The sequence below is a fragment of the Spermophilus citellus genome (genome assembly GCF_964194105.1).
Source record: "Spermophilus citellus genome assembly, chromosome: 10".
NCBI classification, from domain to species: domain Eukaryota; kingdom Metazoa; phylum Chordata; class Mammalia; order Rodentia; family Sciuridae; genus Spermophilus; species Spermophilus citellus.
In genome coordinates this window covers 98,688,778-98,715,975 of record NC_138197.1, presented here as the reverse complement: position 1 = coordinate 98,715,975, position 27,198 = coordinate 98,688,778, and the positions used below count along the sequence as shown (strand labels likewise).

The 27,198-nt window shown below is 33.2% G+C and overlaps 1 protein-coding gene across 2 annotated transcripts in view; it reads right to left on the bottom strand.

The window, feature by feature from the left end:
* Window positions 1-11,215: 11,215 nt before the first annotated feature.
* OTOGL (otogelin like) overlaps window positions 11,216-27,198 on the bottom strand; it is a gene marked incomplete at both ends in the record, with an annotated part of 123,565 nt that continues 107,582 nt past the window's right edge. For both annotated transcript variants that reach the window (XM_081311620.1, XM_081311621.1), the window contains 13 exons: window positions 11,216-11,416; window positions 12,088-12,167; window positions 16,553-16,598; window positions 18,233-18,352; window positions 20,058-20,162; window positions 20,631-20,809; window positions 21,876-21,939; window positions 23,843-23,883; window positions 23,968-24,072; window positions 24,384-24,485; window positions 25,938-26,045; window positions 26,302-26,406; window positions 26,837-27,049. In XM_081311620.1, coding sequence (XP_081167746.1) covers window positions 11,216-11,416; window positions 12,088-12,167; window positions 16,553-16,598; window positions 18,233-18,352; window positions 20,058-20,162; window positions 20,631-20,809; window positions 21,876-21,939; window positions 23,843-23,883; window positions 23,968-24,072; window positions 24,384-24,485; window positions 25,938-26,045; window positions 26,302-26,406; window positions 26,837-27,049 — 1,469 coding nt within the window. The remainder of the gene's footprint in view (window positions 11,417-12,087; window positions 12,168-16,552; window positions 16,599-18,232; window positions 18,353-20,057; window positions 20,163-20,630; window positions 20,810-21,875; window positions 21,940-23,842; window positions 23,884-23,967; window positions 24,073-24,383; window positions 24,486-25,937; window positions 26,046-26,301; window positions 26,407-26,836; window positions 27,050-27,198) is intronic.

Below are 27,198 nucleotides of genomic sequence, written 5' to 3'. Positions count from 1 at the left end.
CTTTTCTTGGTTGTTAGGCTTTTGATGGTGTTTTCCATTTCATTACTTAAAATTGATCTTTCTAACCCTAACCCTAAACCTCCTCATTCAGTTTGGGTAGGTCATATGTCTCTAGAAATTTGCCAGTGTCTTTAATATTTTTTATTTTATTGTAATATAACTTTTCAAAATATTTTCTGTATTTCAGACATGTCTGTTGTGATATTTCCTTCATCATCTCGTATTTTAGTAATTTGAGTTTTCTCTTTTTTTCTCTTCATTAGCATGGCTAGGGGCTTATCAATTTATTTTTTCAAGGAACTTTTTGTTTTGTCAATTTTTTGTGTTTCAATTTCATTGATTTCAGCTCTGATTTTAATTATTTTCTGTCTCCTACTGCTTTTGGTGTTGATTTGTTCTTCTTTTTCTAGGGCTTTGAGATACAGCATTAGGTCATTTATTTGTTGATTTTTTATTCTTTTAATGAATGCACTCAATGCAATAAACTTTCCTCTTAATACTGCCTCACAGTGTCCCCGAGATTTTGATATGTTGTATCAGTGTTCTCATTTATCTCCAAGAATTTTTTTATTTCATCCCTTATTTCTTTTACTGTCCATTCATTATTTAATAGTGTATTATTTAGTCTCCATTTGCTAGATTAGCTTTTTTTCTTATTTTATTGTTGATTTCTAATTTCATTCCCTTGTGACCTATTAGTATGCAGGGTATTATCTCTGTTTTTTTTGTATTTACTATGAGTCTTTGTGGTATAAGATATGGTCTATTTTAGAGAAGGAGCCATGTGCTGCTGAGAAGAAAGTATGTTTGCTCATTGATGGATGAAATATCCTATTTGTCTGTTAAGTCTAAATTATTGATTGTATTACTTAGTTCTATAGTTTCCTTATTTATTTTTTATGTGGAAGACCTCTCCAGTAGTGAGAGAGGTGTGTTAAAGTCATCCAGTATTATTGTGTGTGGTCTATTTGATTCTTGAAATTGAGAAGGGTTTGTTTGATGTACATAAATGCTCCATTGTTTGGAGCATAAATGTTTACAATTGTTATGGCTTGCTGATGTATACTTCCTTCAAGAAGTATGAAATGTCCTTCTTTGTCTCTTCTGATTAACTTTGGCTTGAAGTCTACTTTATCTGAAATGAGGATGGAAACTTCTCCTTTTTTACACAATCCATATGAGTTATATATGTTTTTTTTTTTCCCATCCTTTCACCTTCAGGCTATGGATGTCTTTGCTCATGAGGTGAGTTTCTTAAAGACAGCATATTGTTAGATCTTTCTTTTTAATCCAATCTGACAGTCTATGTCTTTTGATTAATGAGTTTAGATCATTAACATTCAAGGTTATTATTGAGATATGATTTGTATTTCCTGACATTTTGATTTATTCCTGGCTTTTAATTTGACTTAGTTTCTCCTTTGGTTGAATATTCCTTTAGTGTAGTTCCTGACTTTGCTAGTTTTCACTGTTTCTTTTTTTCCCTTTATCCTCATGGAATATTTTGTTGATAATTTTCTGTAGTGCAGGTTTTCTTTTAATTCTTTTAATTTTTGTTTGTCACAGAAGATTTTAATTTTATCTTCAAATCTGAAAATTAATTTTGCTGGATATAAAATTCTTGGTTGGCATCCATTTTCTTTCAGAGCTTGAAATATATTATTCCCTAAACTATACTACAGAGCTATAGTAACAAAACAGCATGGTATTGGCACCAAAATAGGCATGTAGACCAATGACACAAAATAGAAGACACAGAGACAAACCCACACAAATAAAGTTATCTCATACTAGACAAAAGTGCCAAAAACATTCACTGGAGAAAAGGTAGTCTATTCAAAAAATGGTGCTGACAAAATATGGAAATCCATATGTAGCAAAATGAAATTAAATCCATATCTCTCACCATGTACAAAAATCAACTCAAAGTGGATCAAAGACAAGCACAGAACAGAGACCCTGTGCCTAACCGAAAAAAAAAAAAAAGTAGGCCCAAATCTTCACCATGTCAGCTTAGGATCTGACTTCCTTAATAAGACCCATAAAACAAGAGAAGTAATATCAAGAATTAATAAACGGGGTGGATTCAAACTAAAAAGCTTCTTCTCGGAAAAAGAAATAATCAATGATATGAGAAGAGAGCCTCGGAGATTGTGAGAAAATCTTTACCACATGCACCTCCAATAAAGCATTAATCTCTAGGATATATAAAAAAACTCAAAAACCTTAACACCAAAAAAATAATAATAATAACCCAATCAATAAAGGGTCTAAGGATCTGAACAGACACTTCACAGAAGAAATACAATAATCAACAACTATACAAAAAATATTCAACATCTTTAGCAATTAGAGAAATACAAATCAAAACTACACTAAGATTTCATCTCACTCTGTCAGAATGGCAATCACCAAGAATACAGGCAACAATGAATGTTGATGAGGATGTGGAGGAAAAGGTACACCCATACATTGCTGTTGACACTGCAAATTGGTGCAACCACTTGGGAAAGCAGTATGGAGATTCCTCAGAAAACTTGGAATGGAACTACCATTTGACCGAGCTATTCCACTCTCTGGTTTATACCCAAAGGACTTAAAATCAGCATACTACAGTGGTGCAGCCATGTCAATGTTTATAGCAGCTCAACTCACAATAGCTAAACTATGGAACCAACCTAGGTATCCTTCAATAAATGAATGGATAAAGAAAATGTGGTATATATATTCAATGGGATATTACCCAGCTTTAAAGAAGAATGAGATTATGGCATTTGCCAGTAAATGGATGGAGTTGGAGAAAATCATGCTAAGCAAAATAAGTCAATCCCCCCCCCAAAAAAAACAAAGGCCGATGTTTTCTCTAATATGCAGATATTAATTCACAATGGGAGGGGGAACTAGAGAAGAACAAAGTTGTCTTAGATTAGGTAGAGGAAAGTGAAGGGAGAGCAGGGGAGGAGATGTGGGGATAGGAAGGATAGTAGAATGAAACAGGCATTATTACTTATGTATATATATGACTGCATAGCCAATGTGATTCTATAACATGTACACTCAGAAAAATGAGAAATTATATCCCATCTATGTATGATATATCAAAGTGCATAAATGTATTCTACTGTTATATATAACTAATTAAACAAAAATCTAAAAATTTACAAAGGAATAGAACTGCTTGTACATTAAATTAATCATATTTAATCATAATTTAATAGTCAAATATATACTTTGGGATAATTTTGGTTTTTCAATCCTTTGACAAAATTATTATTTTCCCGAGAATATCATTGTCTCTTTTTAAAATCCTGTTTGTTCATATTCCAAAATAAACACCTGCTTATTGAAGAGAATTTGGAAAATAAAGACAAGGACCAAACAGGAAAATTCACCCATAATCCCATCAGCCCAGAACAGCCAGTGTTAAACATGCTCATGTATTTCTTCTTAACATATTTTCTGTGCAAAGTACATATATCTTTCTTAAAACTATTGGAATAATATAGTTTTATATCTTGTTTTGACACACTTATAACAGTGAAGAATCTTTGAAACATGGTTTTGAATTATGCAAAATATCCCATTGTAAATGTCACAATTTATATAACGATTACCAAACTACGCAATGATAAAATATTTAAGTTCTTTCCAATTTTTGTACCATGAAAAACGTTCAAATGGGTTTTCAAGTTTAAAATTGTGCATCATAAACATTCCTTAATGTACCCCTGCTAATGTTGCCCTAAAAGTTGCAAAAACAAGCAAAAAGCCCATAAAAACAAAACAAAATAAAATCACAAATTAATTTCTTAAACAGAACCAAGTTAAGAAGACAATCTCTCCACTTCCAGTTCCTTAACTCATAGAGTTTGGGATCTATACCTACTGGTCTGAGACTATGTTGTTACATAACTGCATCTTTCAAAAGTAGCTAATGTGTCTCTCCAACTATCTCCCTGGTCTTTCTATATCTACTCAGAGATAGAAAACTAAAGGAAAGACGCAAGCTGCAACTCATGATATTTTTGTGAGTTGCTCACCAACTCAAATATAGTAGGTGACAAAAGTGTCAGGAAAAACAAAAATAGTTAAACTTTGCATGAAGAGCATATATTGTGACAATCGTGATATCAGAGAAGCATGAGGAGAGGTGGAGAAGCTGTCACTTCTATATCTCTAGAAATGTTAAGAAGTTCCAGCTAGAAAGTGAAAATTAGAAGAGTAATTGATGTTATAAATCTGCCAGCTGGAGATGTAAGAATAAAAATCATACCATTCTTCAAGTATTAGTAGAGTATAACCAAGAGTAAGTCACATAACCTAATTATTAATAAATAGTAAAAATCACATGAAAATAAGCCACAGAAACCCATAATATGTTACTGCAAAACAAGGAAAGCAAATATGCTGAAAAATAAAGGGAAGAACCAATCAACTAGGGTAATCACCCTTTTGCAAAATTCAGGGGTAAAAAATAATCGGAAAAGTGTTTGGTATTCTTTGAAGAGAATAAAATGACTTATACAAAACTGTAGAAAATATTGAGAGAAAAGGACAACCAGGTAGAGATGTAAAACAGCTTGGAGTCAAAATACTTAATGATATTAGAAATCACCTAAGAAATAAATGCAAGTAAACTGTGAATATATATTTGCAGAATTATAATCTATGTTGATGGAAGTAAAGAAGATGTGAATAAGTACTATGGAAGAAAAGCTTGAAAACTTTTACAATTATGCAGAGAAAAAGAGAGATGACAAAAGTGACAGAAAATATCATAGCTATAAAAATATATAAACATGATTAATACTCCTAAACATAAAATCAGATTAAATAAAATGAAAGCATATCTAATAAAAACATACTGGTAATAGAAAAAATATATTATCTATTGTTAGATAAGAATTGTGTGAAGAGATTTAGAAACATCCTAATAGACATCAAGGTTTGAACACTGTGGCAAACTCTAATATACTAATACCTACAAACTGACATCTTTTGCTTATTGTATCAAGCAATTTATCTGTTCCTATCTAGTGTTGATCATGATAAAGGAAGCAAACTCTTAAATACTGTTTGTGCAAGGAAAAAAAGTGAATTCAGCAGTTGTAGAAGCCAAATTTGACAAAATGAATAGAAAATTTTCAAATGACAATGCTATTTAATCCTTCAATTCCACTTTATGCTGAAGGATTTATAATAGGAAAAAAATAGAAATAAATAAATATCCATTGACAGACTGGTTTAATTTTATATTCACTTAATGAAACACTATAGAGCATAGATCTCTGCTGCATAAAAAGCTAATAAAACTGAAGTTTTTAAGAATTTAAAAATTATGGAAACAGTCAAGATCAAGACAGATGGGGAGAAAGGCAAAATTAACTAAAAAGGCAGTTGTTTACATGGTTACATTATTTTTTCTCTTACCCACAGTACATAAGAGTTTGTTTTTCACTCTTCTTCCCCACATGGCATAATTACCAGTTAAGTCTTTGTTGATTGAATAAGCTAAAAAAGGTGTCTCGTCATTGTTCTGAGCCTATCAAGAAATACATGAAAGCGTGTGTGTGTGTACACACTACACATGGTGTAGACAGCTGTCACTTACTGAAGTGGGGTGGATTCTGGGAGAAACTGATTTGAGGGAAGAGAGGTGAGGCAGGGGACAAACAAACTGAACACAAGTCACACTGTTAGCAGATCACAGACCCATGGAACACAAACTTCTTGAAAGGCCAAACGGAACCACAAGCCCTTGGAGCAGTGGAGAGGAGTGAGAAGAGCAGCGAGAGGGAGCCATTCACCTGCTGGCTCCTGGGCCTGCCACTCTGGGCCAGAGTTCACCTCCTCTGTTCCAGGATGCTTCCCACAGTTCATGAGGGTGTTTCTTCCAGGCCCAGAAGCGGTGCAAGAGGCCAGAGCTCCTATGGCGGGCAAGCGGGAAGGAAAGAGTCCTTCCTCCACACGAGAGGACTGGGCGCGGGGGCTGGAGTTGTGGCTCAGCAGTGGAGAGCTCCTCTGGCACGTGCGAGGCCCTGGGTTCGATCCTCAGCACCACATAAAAATAAATAAACAAAATAAAGGTATTGTGTCCAACTACTTCAAAAAAATATTTAAAAAGAATAATAAGAAGAAAAAGACTGGGACTGAGGTCACAGAAGGTGAGTCACTGAAGTCCAGGTCTCCGCCAGGCCTGCTGACTTAGCGCCCTCAGCAAGGTAGGCAAGCTTCCGTGAAAGCGCATGCGCGGCAGGTCCACACCACCAGCTGGGAGATGCGCGCATGCGCCTGAACTAATCTGTGATCGAGGACAGCAGGAGAGGAGCACAAAAGGAGTGGGACATATCAAGCACCAAACACCATCATACCTCCTCAGTATGGCTTTTGTCCATAAAAAATAATACCAGTGAGCTCTACCTCTATAAATTCAGTGACTCCTCATTAGCACTCCTTCTCCATTCCCTTGTATAATCTTGTGTTCCCGGAGTTTCTGTGAACCCCATCAAGGTTTCAAACTCTATTTCAACCTCTCTGACCATTCTTTCCCAGACTCCTTCCTTAACTGTTCTTTCCAAAATGACCTCTAAACATCTTCTGTCCTTAATCATGCGTCCTGTTTTCTTTCACTGTACTCTCATACTATCTAACTTCATTCTTGTAGCATTACGCTATTTCTGTTTTACCAAATCCTCTAGATATTTCTCATGGTCGTCTCTTCTTGCCACCAGACCTAAAGAAAAGGCCAAGTTCTAATAACTCATTCAGTCATCTAATAGCCATATCAACGTGACCAGAATTGAATTCTAGATCTTCCCTCTTATCCCCAAAAATGTTCCTTTCTCTCCAAGGTTTTCATTCTCCATCCACCCATCTGCTCATCAAATGCAGAGATATTCTCAAAACGGTTTGGGGTTTTTTTGTGTTTGTTTTTGTTTTTCACCACAATGATTGCCAAGGACTTTTGTCTTTACCTCCAAAATATATCTTGAATATTACTTATTCTATCAGTACTCACTACCATTTCTCACCTTTTCTACAGCAATAGCATCTTACCTATCTCTCTGCATTTATTTGGATCTGCATTACATCGTAGCCACATCTTCTACAATACATGCCCCACTCTAATTACTCCAAAATGCACAAAAACACTTCACTGTCTATCGGTTCCCTGCCTTACCCGTTTCTGCCTTCCCACAAGTCCTTAGTGTGTGCTGTTCTCTGCTGAAAAATGCTTTCTTGGTTGACTCTACTTGTCCTATGTATGGCTCACTTTGGAGGCTCCCCGGTACTGTCCACTCAGTCTAAAGTAGATTTTGCTTGTCACTTTCTCATCACAACCTCTACTCAAATACATAGAATTTGTCAGAATTTAGAGTTCATCATGTTAAGTGAAATATCTCAGGCAAAAAAGACAAATACCACATGTTCTTACTCATTTGTGGAAGCTAAAAAAAAATTTAAAATTCAAAAAAAAAAAAACCTGTTCTCAGAGAAGTAGAGTTGGAACAGTGTTCCTTAGAGAATGAGAAAGGTAAAGAGGGGAATGGGAATGGAAAGTGGTTAGATAACAAATACCAAAATATAGTTAGATAGGAGGTATTCATTCTGGTGTTCTATTGCACAGTAAGGTAACTATAGTTTACAAATTATACTATATTTTAAAATAACTACAAAAGTCCAACAGTTCAATGTCTGAGAAGACAGAAATGCTAATTATTCTGATTTGATCATTGTACATTATATACATGAATCAAATTTGTACTATACCCCATAAATATGTACAATTGTGGTGCTTTGTTGCACAACTATTATGTGCAAGGCACTAGGAATACAAAAAGTAGTGACACCGTCCAAAGTAAGTACGTGGTCTAGCACAAAAAATAAAATAAAATAAATAGAAAATCACAGTGAAATATATGCCTTTGCTGAGAAATGTAACAGAATCCATTATAAAAGAACTTAAGATTGTCTACTTCTTTATATTAGTATCTACTTACTCTATATTTAATTTAAATATTTAGAATATGTGATGTATTCATAGTTTATAAGTAAAAAAGTCATATTAAGGTTCACATGGCAAAGCCTTGTTTCCATTCCAGTCTCCATCTGCCCTGATCCCTCTCCACTATTTATTTGTGCCATATAGCCCATTGTTTACTGCCCCAGGTAAATGTGAAGTAAATAGAATTGCATTCTCTTATTTGGACCCCTATTTCTTTTAACAAAACCTAGTGTTCTACATGGTTTTTTTGTTTGTTAGTTTTTGTTTTTGCTGTTCAATATTTCTATAGTATGTCTTTTCAATTAAAACTATATTCTAGAGATTGACTCTCATCAATATATAAATTTTCTTCATTCTTTCTCACAGTTGCATCATGTTACATTGTATGAATTAACAGTTTATTCCACCTCTGATGGTTAATTTCAGTCTTTTTCAATACAAACAATGCTGCAATTAATAACCTTGCAAAAGTGCCATTTTGTGTTTGTACAGGTGCTTGTCTGGAATGTACATCCTAGATAGTTTGATCAAAACACAACATCCCTCTAATATTAGTATATATATCACTAGGTCTTCCTTAAGAGTTCTATGATTTTGTGTCATCAGCAAAGACATATGAGAGAGCCTGTTTTCCTAGTATCTTAAAAAATAATATTATTAAACTTCTGCATTTTTAGCAGTCCAGTAGGAGACAAACTGTATTTCAGTGTAGATTAAATGTGAAGTGCTTTTATTAAAAGTGTGCTTTCTTGTTGTTGATGTTGTTAAAGGGTCTACTAGTATTATTTATTTTTTCTTGGAACTATTAGTATATGACAAATTTTTCTCATCAATTATTCCCTTTTGTGATTTTTCTCAGGAACTCTTTCCATGTAGGAATACTAGACTTTGTCAGTGACACATTGCAAATACAGTCTCTTTGATTTTACTTTTTTTTTTTTTTTTTTTTGCCATGAAGACTTTGCTTGTTTCTAATTTTCTTATTAAATTTGTTTATCTTTTCTTTTAGGCTTCTAGATATTGAGTCAGAATGAGAACAGCCCTTTCCATCTAAGGTTATAATGAATCTTATAACTGTTTTAGAACTTCTGTCCTGTTGTTTTGGAACATTTGAATTACTGATTTATTTAGAGTTTATCCCAATGTCAGTGGATGTATAAATCCAAATTTCTCTGTCCCAGTGACTATCCTGTTGTTTCAACACCATTTATAGAAAGCTCACTTATGCCATTCTGCTGATTTGAGGGCTCCTTTAGCTTATACTACATTCCAATAAGTTTTGGGGTCTCCATTTGAACTTCCACATATGTACAGCTGGTTAAGGTATGCTTTCTCCCTATACTCTAAGTTAATGAAGGTGAGGGCTATGTTCATTTTGTTGGCCTGTGTTCCCAGAGTTTAAAATAGTGCCGGTAACATGAAAGAGCCTCAGTTGTTATTTGTTATATTTGGTGAATATTCACAAAGTTCTAAAAGAATTTTTCCCTTTTCCCCACAAATATATTTAAAGATCATTTAATATTTTTAATTTAATAACAAATATTTCACAGATTGGAAATTTAAAAATGGGCAATAGGTTATGTACAACATTACACACTTCTATTTGAGGTACATAACACTTTCTCTTAAGTACAATGCTAATATTTTTTTTAAAAAAACATTTATTTCAATCAATATGTTAATAAAAATCAAAGAGATTGAGATGTTTTATGTCTACAGAAAACATTTATATTAAACAAGATAAATCATTTTTATACACAGTAGATGCAGGGGAGGGACTTTGCAGATGCAATATTAATCCTTTTATCAATTTCTAAGTAACCATGGAGATCCAAGATAAATTGCAGTGTTTCTGGGAAGCATGACTGTAAAGTGGAAACATTAGTATGTGAAAGCAAATCATCTCCCTCAAGCCTGAGCCTAGCTTATTAGACCCAAGCATTTGCTTCTCACTGTCATTTTAGTGTTCTCTTATTGATGCTGGACATCCTTTGCCCCTCACACTCAGTAAGTACTCCTTTCTTTACTGAGGAAGAAACTGAGATAACTGTGTGCTCTAGGTGGCAAAGAATTTGTGAACTGGCAAAGACTTCAGGATATATGCCTTGCAAATGTCAATTATCTACTGTATTAAAAAGTGTAGCATCCCATTGTAAAATTATTAATACATTCAGTTAGTTTCAATTCTCTCTTTGTTGGCAAAGCAGCAGCATTAATGGCAAAATAGCATTCAGTTTCAATAGTATGCAGATACATCTTAAAAATCAGATGTCAGTGATACAGTAATTATCTAACTAAATGTTAACTAGTAACAACTTTAATAGCAGTTTTAATGGTAGAAAAAATAAAAGCTAAAGATATCCTTCTTCTATTAAGAAAATGATGCTCTATTTCCCTGCTCCTTACTACTGAGATAACTATTAATGTATATGTGGCATTTTTATAAACATATTGAACTTAAAATTTTTAATTATGTCCAATGAAAACTCCTTAAGAATTAAAGATTCTGGATTTAGACACCTTACTAAGCTGTTCAAAATAAAAGAACATATGATACAATAAGAGGCCTAGAACTTAATCCAGCTGTTAACATGAATTCTACACGTTGTTATGCTGAATGAATTTGCACCAGTCTTAAGTCTTCTCTAGGTATCAGTTACACCTGCAAAATGAGAGGACTTTGCAATAAAATCCCTAATATTTATTTTAGTAACCTAAAATCCTATAGCTTTATAATCTGTCTCTAAATACACAATTCTCTATTGCTATCTAGCTGCCAATTTAACTGCTCACATTTATCAAACTAAACAGTAGAAATTACAAGATATCTTAATCTGTATAGGTTTGGAAAACGGCAAATTAAAAAAAAAAACAAAACTCGTGAGTGAAATTGAAGGAATTCTGCAAAATAGCCTTGTATTTAATGGGACCATTCCAGATTTGTGCTGTGCTGCAGTTAAACATAATAGCATTTCAACTGAACAATTTATGATCATTTGATTCTCTAAAATGAAGCAATAAATCTAATAAATCTGATTTTTGCCCTTGGAGCTGTATATATTTTGTACCAACTATAAAATCATCAAATCCCAGTAGTCTTAAAAACACATTATTGTCAAACAGTATAAGTCTGCCAAGTGCCTAAATAATGGTCATAAAATTTAACTGAATTTGACATTATGATGTACAGAGTTCTTGGAATCCAAGATTTTAATTCCACTGGCATGTGCAGTCTATAGGTTCCTGGAGAGTGTACATAATTTCAGTGCCATTTCCTGAGCAATGCAGAGGCACAGTCAAGTTTCGTACTCCATTTTCACGACAACATTTGCAGAATCTTAGGTGACTTTCAACGTTGATGTTATATATGGTAGCAGATGGGCATTTTCCATCACATGATGCAACATTTATCTGTAAGGAGATATAATAAGGAAAATTATCTTAAAAATTAAAAAACACTGACTATTATTATGTTCCATAAGAAGTCAGATGAAAGCAAGGCTTTCTTCCTTATCACTTTAACCCTCGATTTCCTGCATGTTAAAAAAAAATTGTGGAAAATACAACATTGAAACCCATGGAAGTCAAGAGCGTTTCCATAATGATGCCCAAAATAGCAACACTGACAAAACCTAAAGCATCAAGTGTGCAAACGTATCTAGATGGATATGTGGGATATGCTAATCACAATCTAATCATTCTCTTGTCACTTGCGTTATGTCATGACTCAAGTAGGACATTGAATTGAGTCATTCGAAAGGGGGCAGACATGACTATAACTATTTTCATTGAGTAAAATTGCATAGTTAAGACAACATGTGGTCAAATATATTTGGATTTAATTCCCACCTCTCTGGATTGCAATTATCTTTTAGAGCTCTTGGTTATTTATACTAAGAATAAGTCATACTTCTTCACAAAGAGAATATTTAATATTTGAATATAGGAATTCTCTTAAAGTTGAACATTGTATATTGGCATTTTTTATTGGCATACAAATTTGTTACTGCTATGGGTTAGTGACACATATGCTTCTAGAAAAGCACACGTTCTTTGTGTAACAAATGATATTTTCCACTTACAGAGCTTTGGCTTACACAGTCCTGTTTCCTTATGACTGATTTAATTGTCACTTTCTGGCATATTCTTTCTTCTCGTTTGCCTAATAAAATACAGAACACATTTCATAAAAGGGCCATGTAAAATTGTTTCTTAATTTAATTAAACATAAGTATATTTAAATTTGAAATTTTATATATTTATATAAAATATATTCCAATATTAAAAGATATTTAAAATTTTACTTACACAATAATTTAGTTAACTAAATGAATAATTTAAAATTTAAAACTCCAATATTTATTTTTACTTTCTAAATAAATTCTTAGATTTTCTAGCTTTATACTTACTTTTTCTACTTCTAAACTTCTTGGTTTATAATAGGCATCATTATCATAAATCAAAACTATCTCGCACATATAATAATACTAAATGAACCTATATTGTACTATATGTGTACATATAAATTAATTTGGGAATGAGCCATGATATGTATAAGTATATATATAAATAATGCATAAACACAATTACACATCAATTTAAAATACAAATTAAGAGATTTAAAACCACATTATCTTAGCAAATATTAACATAAAATAATGCAAAAATGCAATGAATTATTTATCAATCATACTGAAATGTATGGATGAGTCATCCTTGATTTTATGGCTTTGTGATGATCTTTTAGGATTTTAAGTGAAAATATTTTTTAATCATTCATGGTACATTTGTGTACGATAGATTGTCACTAGATTATGCACCAAGAACGTATATTTAATATTGTATGGTAGTGGATATAACTCCTGAATCAGGATGTAAACGTCCAGGATTCTCACTTCACTTGTTACTAAATTTCTCTGCCACTTTAGGAAAGTCACTAAATCATTCTGGTGAGTTTCCTTATTTGCAAAAGGATGGAATTATATTACCAATTTTCAAATGAGTTTAGTCACGAAGTCTTCATCTGAAATAAAAGCTTACGTGAAATCCCATCATATAAAGTAGACCCAGAATAAACCACTCTGGTTGAAGGAGACATGAGTAGCTAAGACTGTTTGGAATTAACCTATCCTTGTCAAGATCACCCACTACCTCCAAATTGCTGAATTCAAAGCCACATCTCAGTCCTCATCACTTCTTGACAGCATCAGATCCAGTCCATCACTGTATCCTCCTTAATTCACTTTGCTCCTCATCAGTCTCCTATGCTGATCCTTCCTCTTCCCTGACTGCTCTACTTCAGCAAGGCCCAAGGCTCAGTGTTGTTGGCAGAGCACAGATTATTTTGTGTCTTGAAGTGCTTTCATCAGTAATTATTCATTAGCCCTCCTAATCTCCTGCAAGAAAGAAATCATCCTTACCATGACCTAAAAGTTTTACCTTACCCTCTTTTGTCTATCCCTCTCCTTCCTTCACTGTGTTGTAGCCATGCTTTGCTATTTCCTCTGCTTTGAACTCTTCATTGTTTGCATGTTTCCCTTAGGACACTCAGTCTCTACTCAAATGACATCTCATTAAACACGCAGTTTCTAAGCCCCTATTTAAATTAGCAACCCAACTACTCTTATTCTCCATCTCTTCTATTTGGTGCTATTTTGCTTTTGGGGGGTGGATGGGTGGGGGCAGGGTTCCAGGTATCCAACTCAGGGGCTCTCAACCATTGAGCCACATCCCCAGCCCTATTTTGTATTTTTTTAGTTAGAGACAGGGTCTCACTGAGTTCCTTAGCACATCACTTTTGCTGAGGCTGGCTTTGAACTCACAATTCTCCTACCTCTACCTCCAGAGCCACTGGGATTACAGATTGCGCCACTGTGCCTGGCTGGTGCTATTTTTCTTTAGACCACTCATCACTACTTTACACATCAGTATATATGTGTGCATTTAATGTTGTTTTCCCCCCTTTTCTTGGTAATATGTACTATCCATGCAGATATTATTTCATTCATTATTATAGTCCCAGTACCTAAAAGGGTGTCTGGCACATGTAGGGGCTCAATACAAACCTGTTTGATAAATTAATTCAACAAATGAAACTGGAACAGCATTAATTCATTGTTAGCAGAGTCTGTTTGTACTAAGACACATTTCCTATTCATTCCTCAGAGACCTTACTGTGACTGATTTTGTGAAACAGCATCTGCTATAATGTCCAACCTCCATAATTTCTCCAACACAGTCTGTTCATCCAAAAGCACAGACCACAGACCAGGTTCTCTAAAGCCAAAACAGAACTACTTCACAATTCCTTGCATATCAAATGAGAGAAACCAATATGTATTATTATTGATCTATAAATTTTAAGAGCCAGGTAGAGTTGAAAGATCTTGGGTCCAGGCATTGGACAGGTCTAAAGCCATTACTAAGGAGATCAACTTCTGTGAACTTTCATTTTCTCACCTGTAGAGGGACCATCCTTACCTCCCAGAAGACTGAAAAGATTAACTATGGTCTTATCTGTAATGGGTTTAGGAGTGTCAATGTGTGGCAGGTAAATGGTTGTTCATTAGATTAGTCACATCAATTCCCCTGTCTGCCCTCATATAAAATAAATATGCTCACTTCTCTAATAACTAACATAGGATTATAAAAACCAGGGCCTCACATTATAACATGCCTCTCTTTGTGCCTGTGTCTCATCCCTAAGAGTTTAGACATGGAGGAAGTAGAAGAGAAATAAGATATAAACCTCTTCAGATTTTACAGTAAAATTTCATTCTTTGAGCTCATGATACAATAACTATTTGATACACATTAGTTTTCATTTGATTCAGCAAACACTGAATGAAAAAATAACTATTTCTAATGAATAGAAAAAAATAATTAGTGTGTCTAAGATCTCCAGTAATTAAAAATACATAAGTGATTTTATGCTATCCTCAATGTCCAAGCAATGTAACTCTTATCAGCTGATCTTTGTCCTCCCAAAATTCCTATGCCCCTTAGAATTTTAGAATGTGACTTCATTTGGACATAAGGTCTTTACAGAGGTCATCAAGTGAAAATGAGATCATTAGTGAGCTTTAATTAATATGACTGCTGTCCTTAAAGAAAGAAATTTGGAGACAGTCACATGAGGAGACATGTCTCATGTAAACACAGAGACAGCCATCTACAATGCAAGGAGACTGACCCTTCCCCTCACGGCCCCAATTAGAAAGCCTCCCTGCCAACATACTGGTTTTGGACTTCTAGCCTCCAAATCTGTGAAGCAATGAATTTCTCTAGTTTAAGCCACCACTTTGCAGTACTTTGTCACACAGCTGCCGTAGAAATTAATCCGATGACAAGTTAGTCATCCATTTTATGTTGGACTATTTGCTTTATATATATATGCGTGTTGAATTTGGCTTTTCAGACATCATGCAAATACAACTTGGTCATATATAGTTCAGCACCTCCTCAGTCACAGAAGTTTGATAAGAACAAGTTACTTAACTCTCTGAGCTGAACATCAGGATAATTTAAAAACCTATTTTATTGAATTTTCATAAGGAATAAATACTGTGCAGAAAATTTAAGAGAGTTTCTAATTTTAAATTATTATTATGTTCCATGGTGTATATTATAGCTCTGTTGCAACATTATTTTAATGCATTTTAACAGTCTCTTCAGTAAGACTATACAGCTCTGAATAGGTAAGACTACTCTTACATATTTATGGGATTTACCGCTTCGTGAAATTCAGAAATTTCATTTGAGAAGCATGACAATTTGTATCTAAGAATCCAGCCCTACATCATGACATTATTAACCTGAACTCTTTTGCCCTTTTCCTCAAAGCATCCTCAGCAACTTTTAAATTACTATCGCAATTTTCTAAGACCTTCCATTTTTATATTGACAAAAATTCATTAAAACTTTTTTAAAAAAGAAAAATAGTTGCATGGATATGCCTCTATTCTATTTTAGTCCTTAGAATATACAAAATCACTATAATTCAAACAAACATAAAATATATCACATAACTTTATTATCAATATAATCATGGGAACTTTTATATGTACGATTTAAATACACTTCACTAAAATGATATTTCCCAAAAGTATAGAACCACAGACATGTTCAAATACATCTGGAATACATTGTACTATTTGTGTCCTTACTGCAGTTTCAAGGCCATTCTCACCATTACCTGTTTAACTTTATATAGTTCAGAATGTTCCAAGAATATTTGACCATGATGCACTCATAAATTTAAAATCTATTAAAATCCTATGCAATCCCTTTTGGGAGATTCCATAATAAAGAAATTTCTAACAATAAAATTAAAATTTATCTAAATTAAAAACATTGTATATAAACTGCAGAAGATAAAGATTAAATTAAAAAGTTATCAACCACATGATAATGTGGTTGAAATAATGTACTTTATAAAATCTGTTTTCCTCTGTAACATAGGAATCGAATCCTATGAGAAAACCACAATCACCGTGAGCAATTAAAACTAATCTATCAAGTTATTGCATGTAATATGTCTTCACTTACAAATCTTGCAACAGCCTTCATTATAAAGCTTTACAAGTCCTTCATTCTAGGAAAAGAGAAAAAGAATAAAGTAAAAAAATACAGTTTATGTGTTTCTTCCTAGACCAGAAATTGGAAACTTAACTCTTCACAATTTTTTTAATCAAATATCACAAAGCCTTTATTGAAAAGTTATTGGAATTTAACTGTTTCTAATAAGAATTTCTTAGGAGCAGATATTTTTTTTTAAATCATATTATTTCTACATTAGTAATGTGTAAAATAATGCAAAAAAACATGCTTCTTAAAAAAATGTTTCAAACGCTTCAAAATATTTTTACCAAAGAAAAATAATAACAGATAAAAAATAGATGTTATTATATTTTTTCAACTCCTCCAATCTAAACTACCCTTTTAGACTAAATTGAGTTTATCAATATAATTGTTAAATACCATATCTTTTTCTTTAATATCTTATTATTCATAAAAATTCCATTCCTTAGGTTGGCTCTTGTGTAAGGCTCAATTAACAAAATCTTATTGATTAGCTTTTATAATTCTCATAGTAATTACTAGTTGCTTTTACTTACTTTCTAATTGTAACTCAAATAAAAGAGCAATTTATTCTTTAAAAATGAGTCTGTGAAATACGATGATGCCTAAGTTTAATTCCAGTGCTTTAATTCTGTGACTTCAGTCCATGTTAAAGTTAGTTGACCAGCCATCAGCAGTAAAAGGGTGTTTCTTAGAAAAATAATCAATGGAACTATGTTATTTTTCTATAAAACTGAATGAATTTCACTTTTAATTATGGATAATTATTGCCTAAATAATTAAAAACATAAAAAATCGGGCTGGGGATGTGGCTCAAGTGGTAGCGTGCTCTCCTGGCATGCATGCAGCCCGGGTTCCATCCTCAACCCCACATACAAAACAAAGATGTTGTGTCCGCCGAAAACTAAAAAATAAATATTAAAAATTCTCTCTCTCTCTTTAAAAAAAAACATTAAAAAATCTTTTAAAATAAAATTTATATTAGTTTTTGAAATCCATTCTCTCAATAGACTCTTCTCTGAGAGAATAGATAATTTGAAAGGCAAAGGTAAAGAACCAACAATGCTATACTAAGTCCTCCAGTGGCTTGTGCTCAAAGAACCTAAGGCAAGTGTCACGTAGGCCAGCATGTATTAAAAAGTGAAATGAGCCAGGCACTGTGGCACACTACTTTAATCCCAGAAACTTGGGAGGCCAAGGCAAGAGGATCACAAGTTCAAAGCAAGTCTCACCAACTTGCTTTGTCTCAAAATAAAAAATTTTAAAAAGCTGAATATGTGGTTCAGTGGTTAAGTGCATCTGGGTTCAATCTCCATACCAAAAAAAAGTGAATGACATCATGAATCTGGCCATTTGGCTACGAAAAAAAATGGCTAAACTCAATTATGAATCTATATTACAAGGAGGGCTAGGTTTGCTGAGCACAGGACTTTTCAATAATCTTTTGACTACACATGAAAACCCAGGGATAGCAAAGTGTCCATTCAGAGACTCAAATCTGAATCACCATATAGAACTTAAAATAGCAAACTAAGGAAATAAAATAGAACTTTTATTTAGGCGAAAAAATAAAGCATGCACTATAACCTCAGATATTTTTAAATTATAGTTAATACAGAGTTTTCTTAGAAATAACAAAGTACCAACCATTTTGCATTCGGTCTCATTAAAAGGGGGACAGACCATACTGTAGTTCAGAATCATTGCTCCTTCTTCAGTCTTAACACACTCATATGTGCTGCAGTTATAATGCCAAGTATTTCCCTCCTAAAAGAGAGAGAGAGAGAGAGAGAGAGAGAGAGAGAGAGAGAGAGAGAGAGAGAGAGAGAGAGAGAGGGAGAGGGAGGGAGGGAGAGAGAAAGCTACTGTTGTGTATGTTAAAATCTGCTTACTTTCTTTTTTTTATTAGTTGTTCAAAACATTACAAAGCTCTTGACATATCATATTTCATACATTTGATTCAAGTGGGTTATGAACTCCCATTTTTACCCCATATACAGATTGCAGAATCACATCGGTTACACATCCACTTTTTTACATACTGCCATACTAGTGTCTGTTGTATTCTGCCGCCTTTCCTATCCTCTACTATCCCCCCCTCCCCTCCCCTCCCATCTTCTCTCTCTACCCCATCTACTGTAATTCATTTCTCTCCCTTGTGTTTTTCCCCCCTTTCCCTCACTTCCTCTTATATGTAATTTTGTATAACAATGAGGGTCTCCTTCCATTTCCATGCAATTTCCCTTCTCTATTCCTTTCCCTCCCACCTCTCCTCCCTGTTTAATGTTAATCTTCTTCTCATGCTCTTCCTCCCTGCTCTGTTCTTAGTTGCTCTCCTTATATGCTTACTTTCTTAAGTAAACAATTTCCCATCTTACTGAATCAATTTCAAAAGGATGCAGAGAACTTCTTGTGGAATAAATGTTCCATCTGAAAATGTCTCCAAATTTACATAAAACTATTGACAATACTTGTTTGTGTGTTTGTGTTTGGTTTCATAATAGAACAAATATGTAATTGTGAAATAAGGCAATAGAGAAGAAATCAGAAAATAGGTATCACTTTCTACTAAAAAAAATAATTATCTAATCTGGCCAAGTCTCAAAGTTCTTACTCTGACATTTCCTCACTAATTATAAAAAAACAAATCATATTACTTATACACCTCTTTTCTTGAGATTTGTTTATTCTTCCTTCTACTCCCTTATCAGAAAAAAATTTTTTAAAAATTGAATGATAGTGCTTATTGACCTATGATTCTAATTTCATATACCTTTGGTTATTATAAAACTTATTCCTATTCTTTTAACAAATACATAAATATAACATTTTGTTCCTGGTTTCAGAATTCCTATTTAGAAATAAAGTCAGCTGAAGTAATTATTACCCAAGTATTGGGCTATAATTGATCTATATCTTTATTTTGTAAGCTAAATTTTATAATTATAGTTAAACTCTGATTTGAAGATGCCATGTAGACCAGTAAAACATATTAATAAACCTGACCACTTTCTTTTCTCTAGATTCTATCTCAATTTGTGAGTAGCTTCCAGTCTTCTGTGAATGTTAATTGAAAATGATACATAAGTTCTGGCATAAAAGAAGATAAAATATTTTAATTCAGAAAACACTAATGTCTAGTTTATAAAAAAGTTATCAGTTCCAAAGAAATATTTTCTTTTTCATTTATATGTTTAGAAATCATTATTTCCCATAGCCCATTTCCCACATCTAGGAGAAAAAAGTGAAGACAATAAAACATGTTTATCTTTTGATAATAGACATTATCAAATGCTTTAAAATGTAGCAAATGTGTGCAGTGTGTTAAGTGCACTATATGTTTGTTATATGTAGAAGTATGTCTCCATGGGTGTGTGACACTTTTCAGATTTATGTAACTCAAGAATGTCATCTTCAAAAAGCAACACAAAGATCTACCTTCTAAAGAAGGTAAGAAATAAGGAATGCATACCTCATATATAACTGATGTTCCATTTTCCATATGAAATTTGCAGGATACATTTTTGCAGGTTCCACAACAATCATAATCACTTGGGGATGGAATGTACACCTGGTGCTGCATATGGTGACAGTACATTGAGTTAGCACACAACAATACAAACACTTTTATTGAATTAGTTCTGGAGCTGTTTCCCAACATAATTATATGCTCTCTCAGAACAGCCATAAGCATTTCTAAGGTTGAGTTTGAAGAGCTTTAAATAATAATTGATTCTATATAACCATATTAAAAGTGAAGTCGATGTTAACCTGTACACCTAGCAACCAAGATTCATCAAGAAAGTGAATTGTGATCTCAGGTCAAGCAAGCTGGCAAGCTGCAGATAATAAGACTCCTGAAGCTCAAGATCATACATAGGAAAGTAGAAATCTGCTTTAAATGAGTGTGTTATTACATTATAGACAGTTAAAGAACATTCAAAAGTACATTTTTAACTCATGGAGTATTCACTAGTTTGAATTCTGCAGCTGCCAATTTTAGATTCATTAACTCTTATCAGAATGACTTATAAAGAATACTTACAATATCACATTCTTTTGAACAGTTCACCATCGTAAAATTCAAAGTGTGAAACCCTGTGTGGTTATCTTTTTCTTCCAGACACTCAATTTTATAACAAAAGTCCCCTTTAAAATACTTTATCATAGATTTTCCAGGGTTCAACACTGATGCTTCTTGAAATACACACACGTCATCCTTTTCTAAAGTACAAAAAATAATACGAAAATAAAATGTTATCTTATATTAATCAATCAAATAAACTTACATTTAAGCCTATGTTTTCATGTGATATGCCAGTTTTTTTCAAAATCAAGTAAGATTCTTACACATTGGTAATAACCCTAGAGTATTAATTAATAATGAATATAGCACATTTATCCCTTATAATTCAATTACATTTACTCTATAAAATCAGTTGCTTTAACTTCCTTCAAAATATATATATTTTTTGTATGGGTTTCAGAAATATAAGATCCCAGTGAGGGGCAAGCTACTTGCTGCTTTCTCTTCAGGACACAGCACAACCACTGATGGACATGGATGCAGACAGAGGCTACATCTAATTCATGAAGTTGGGATTCTGCAGTGTTCGTGATTTTTAATGGTTATTTGAGAGCAGTTATTCAGTTTTTAGTGTTACAATATAAATAGTCATATAGATCATATTTCCTGAGGGAGAGAGCTAATTTAATGCACTCCTGTGTCTTTAAAAGTGGTAAAAATTAGGGTGATCTGGAATATGATATACTCAGCACAGCTTATATGATATACTTAGCACAGCTTTGTGCCTCTCCAACTCTGAACATAAGCTTTCTCTAATATAAAAAATACAAGAATTTCAAGCCATTGAGCAAAAGTTTTACTTCCTATTATCCTGCTACTACTTAATATGAACACTCTTTATTTCATAGAAAAATCAAGTTTACTTATGCTTTACAACGTTGACATCAATCATATACAACAAAGGGAAAAAAACCTCACACAGTTAGATATTGCCTGTTTTTAAAAATTAAATATAAACTGATATCAACTTTAAAATCCTGTGAAAGCTTTGGAAAAAAAAACGTTTTTCTTTCTTATTACCAAGTTCTCAGAACATTTTGAGATATTTCAAAAGAAAATTAATAGTACTTTTTTACTTAAATATTGGTGATTGGTTTAATATGTATCTCTCTCAAAGAAGATCATTTTAAATTTATAAACAGAAAGCAACATATACCAATAATATTCATCTATTATTTAAAAGTTATTTTAAAAAGTAGTTACCACAGAGATACTGAAAACATCCACAGTCACTCTGAAAGTTATGATCTATTGCAGTAAATTCTCCCTATTAGAAAGAAATTATTATTATTATGTGACTTATATAGCTTATTATGACAATTGTTAAAATACACATTCATTATAACATCTAATAGATGTCTTACCACACAGCTAAACACACAACAGGTGCTTGACAAGATATTTTAGTGATTATGCTTAGGTTAACCTAGTGGTCATTTCATTAGTAACCCATGGGGGTGGGTCACTGTGATCCATTGACTATAGATCACTCAATCTCTTTAAGCTTTATTACTATTAAGGGAGAGAAGGTGAATAAGATGATCTTTGTGGTCTGTCATAACTTTAAAATTACACTGTTTGATTCTGAACTTCTAGAGGGCAACTGGAGCTAAAAGAGTGCTTGACACCCTGGAAACATTGCTGTGTGGAAATGTTTGTGATCTCTATAGAGGTGGTCCAGAGCTCTGCAGTCTGCATCCAAACAAGGCTGCTATGGCAGATAGAACAGCAACAGAAGGGTGTATTGTAGCAGAAAATAGCATGAACTTGTGAACAGGACTGTAACCCTGTTCTGCCAATCCTGGCTCTGCTGTTCACTAGCTGTGTGAGCTACGGCATGTTACTTAACCAATGTGCACCTCACTTTCCTTATTGCAAAAGAGAGATAAAATATTGCTTGCCACCTAGTATTATTGAGAGAAATAAATGGATCAATGTACTTAAAGGGCTTAGAAATAGGCTGACACACAGAAAGTAGTATATAATCTTCGATTGTTAGTAAATGTTATCATGACAGATTCTCATACTTTGCCCTGTAAGGAATACCCAGGACCAGACCTAAATTTTTCTATTAGTACATTATAATTATGCATAATAGTGGGATTCATTATGCCATATTTGTACATGCATTTAACATAATTTGATCAATCCAGACTTAAATCTTTGAGAATTACATTTTAAATATAAAATTTTCCTGGGTTCCTTTAATTTTCATATCACATTAGAAATAAAATGAATTTTATTCTTTGCATAAGAAAATTATTCAAATGAATTCATAATAACATATAAAAGGCATTTCCCATAAGCTAATATCTTACTTTTTATAGCGCCTTATATATTTTAGTTTCATTAGCATTAATTCATTTGGTAATTTTATGACTTTAGTCAAAAAGACATCATTCCAATGTTATTGAAAATAAGATAAATTAGATAAATAAGATAAATTCCCAGTGGAATTTAAAAAAAAATTGCCAGTGCCTAAGCTAATCCAAAGATGAAATAAGGAAAAATTTGGCTAGTCCTAACCCTTTTAAGTAATTATACACCTGTTTTTTAATAATTAAAGCCACAGTGCTCATTCCCTTCTTTCAAGCTTAGCTTTAAGTTTTCTATTCTTCCCTATTTCATAGTCTATGCATATTTCTTTTGAGATCTTATTCACATATTTAGTTACACCTTTATTCTCAATAGTACCCACCTATAGGAATTATCCACTTGATTATTCTACCAATACTTAGTATTATATCAAATATAATGGGTTTTTTTACTCCCATATAAGCATCTTTCTCCTTTAAAGTCAGTAGTAAAATCACCTTCAGCTATCTCTACTTTGGGCCATTATAAATAGTATTTCTATGACATTTGAGATTTGAAATACCTTTCAGTTTTCAAATAATATTTTTCCATATTTTGCTTCATTTAAAAACCAGTGACCTTCAGTAAGTACAATGTTAGTAGATTTAGTCACTAGTTTAAAAAATCATGGGTTGCATTTTCCTGTCTCACATAAAATATAAAAGGTTGACTTCTGTAATAAAAGAGCACATTAATTGAATCTACTTCAGTACAATTTAATAAAGATATTTCCATTAACTCTGAAGAATTCAGAAATGAAGGAGACAAAGGAAGGGTAAATTTGAATAATAAACATTCTAAATATGTGTTCTTACCACTTCACAAGTTGGCATTATAAGGTTCTCACAGTTACACTCTAAAAGGCAAAAATCGACATATTTACATTGATCAAAATATATCAGCTTATTATAATAAAGCTTTTAAGTATGAAATTAGTTACCACAATGCCATGTTGGACAACATTGCCCAGATACATTTTCTTTGACAAGATTCATATCTTCTGCACAGTTGAGCAGTGGTGGAGGACAAAGATTTGTTTCACAGACTAGAAGGAGAAACCACATGGGTAAAGATTAATTTTATGTAATTGCTGAATCTTATTACCTACCATCTTGTTTACTGATGCAGGTCATAGACTCATCTCCCAAGTGCTGCCTCACCATGTGAAGTTGTAGATAGAACAAGTGTCTTGTAAGTAATATAGCAGTGCTAGCACAGCTCCTCAAGTGCAAAGCCCTGATAAAGGGTCTGCTGTAACAGTGCACCTAAGAGCCACTGGGCTTCTTAAACATATAAATATTTCTGGTCATTTCTTAGACACATCAAAATATTTTTAACTAGTTTCAATACACTCACCACAGTAATACTGAGGACAACAGACATGTGTGGTATTAAGATTCACCGTTAAAAATTCCCCATCAGAACATAGTGGAATAGGTTCAGTGCAAGGTTCACAAACTAAAGGTGAAACAAAAAGCCAAAAGTCACTGCTGAGCTGAAAGCAAATCAAATGTTAATTCAGGTTACAATACAAAAATCAAATCAAAACAAAATACATCAATACTAAATAAAATACGAAACAAAGAAAATAAGGCATGGTTCTTTATTTGCCCAGATGATATATTGCTTTATGCTTTCCTAAGTACAGTGACCCTACAGTACACCATCTATCAGAAATAAAGGGCATTCAGTTTTCTGGAGTAATTCATCCTTACTAAGATCAAACTATCATTGATTAATTTATTAAAGTTTACTTCATTCACTACCCTTGATTATTCTAATTTAAGGAATAACAATGGAGAAGGCACTTGTTCTGTTGAGCTGTTTAGCATCCCTCCCAAATGTAATAATTCTCTGAATAACCTTGAGAAATGTCCACCCACACAGTACCGAAATGACTGTGAATGAAGTACCTCACTCTCACCAGCCCACTTTGTAGGATAACCCATGGTAGAATAATCAAAATCTCCTCCCATGGAATTTAAATCATAAATAAAGGTACCCGGGGACAAGAAAATGGCTTGAGCTGGCTCATCACCAGTGGCCTCCACCTACAGCAGCTGGCTTTTCCTCCCAGAGCCTAGCTGGATAGCTTTCATACTTCCCCAAATTCTTCCAATAATTGCTAGTGCTTCATCTACCCCAAATCTCTTGGCTTTTGCCACTTGCAAAGGACCTTAACTGATTCAAACAAATGTGTTTTGATATTCCTAGGTATATCTGAAACCTATATTAAGCACCAATCTTTGATATGACAATTCATTTGGATTGGAAAGTAGATAATTCTTTATTTTTGAATATCCAATTTGTCAGATTACTTAGCTCTAATTATTTCCTAGATACTCTATTGTCTACCATTCTCTTTTGATATCATCAGAACTTTATATTCTGATGTGCAGAACATAAAGTTTTAAAAAGTCCTATAATGTCTTAGCAGAGCATATTATTCTAACTGGTTCTTCAAGGAAAGTCAGTAATAAATTTTTCTTCAAAAAAATTAGATACTTGCCTTATTAAAGGAAAAAAACTTGATTTTATTTTCTTGATCATGTTTTAGACAGATACATACATATATTTTGGGGTAGGGGAAGATTCTAAGAATAGTAACTGTTAAGAGTCATTTAAAATGCTGTACCTTCCTTTCCTTATTTTAATTAATTTTTTATTTAAATGTTACAGCGGAATGCATTAGAATTCTTATTACACATATACAGCACAATTTTTCAAATCTCTGGTTATATTCACATCAATTCATGTCTGTAGAAAGAATACAGTTCTTATTCAGTTTTATACCTATGAGTATAAAATTAGAATATCAGTTTCCATCAGTCACCATGAAATTCAAAGCAAATAAAGGAGTCTCTCTAGATCCTCCCTCTTCTTCCTAAAAATTATCTCTAGAATACTCACCACAGAGAGGGGGGAAACAGCAAGGTTCTCCCTGCTGAACATGAATCATAAATTGGTCTTCTCTGCATTCTGGTGTTGAAATAACAGGACACTTGAGTGGGTCACATTCTGCAGAAACACAAATGTATTTAAAAATTTGTAAGATGAAGAAATAATAAATAAAAGTAAAATAAATGAAATAATGCTTAGTTTTCTTTGAATTTAGTGATAATAAAGATCTTAATGCTAACAGAAACATAGAAATAGCAACCCTGAAATCTCTTATGACAAATTATTTTCTTGAAGATGCAAAGAAAGAGATTCTAATCCACTATTCTGAATGAACAATGAACCTTACTCAGTTTTTCCAAATTGATTAACTCACCACATTTGTACTGTGGACAACAAGAAAGAGGGCTATAACCAACAACCAATTTTTGACTAGTTGTGCATGTTGGAATGGTAGTTTCACACAAATTCATGTCACATCCTAGAAGCAAGAAACAGAACATTAAAAATAGTGGCCAAAACTAAAAACTTGGGCTGTGAACTTGAAACAGGAAAATGACTTTCACTAACATGTTTTTCCACCATCATTAAACCTATTCCATTCATAAGGCAATCTATATTTGAAAAAAAGAGCAGCTTTAAGTTTTGTCTGGTAGTCTTTCACCCCTGATTGTCACGACTTAAAGTTTTCCATATCCTTTCTCTTGTCATATATTGCTGAATAATTGTATTGTTATTAATAGCCAGAGTTTTTTGTATGTATTTGCATAATTTATTTGAGAAAATGACATTTATGGCAGGACTATATTGTTACTTCAACCCTTATATGTTTGTTTAGACCAAGCGTCAAGGACACAAAGAATGAACCTATTTTGCAGTACTAATTTGGAGGCATCAACCTGTGCACATACCACAAACTTCCTTTGAACAACAGGTCAGCTTATCAATGGTGCCCATGACAATTTCAGCTTCTCGTTCACAAAAGGGAGAGGGCTCTTCTTCACAGTCAGGTTCTACAGGAATGATGCTTCCATTCTCCAAACATTTGTACAGGGCGCACTCATCAATGCCCCCATTCCAAATCTCCCCAGCAGTTCGGGGTTGATCTTCTCTATCAGTGCAAACTTGAAGAAATTGACAATGTTATGACATTCATAACCTAGTCACTAAAATAAATCAAGCTGCTATGTTTTGAATTCAGACTGTGATTTGATCCAGTCACACAGCTGACATGTCACAAATCCATCCTGTCTCAGATTCCTTTTTTCTACAT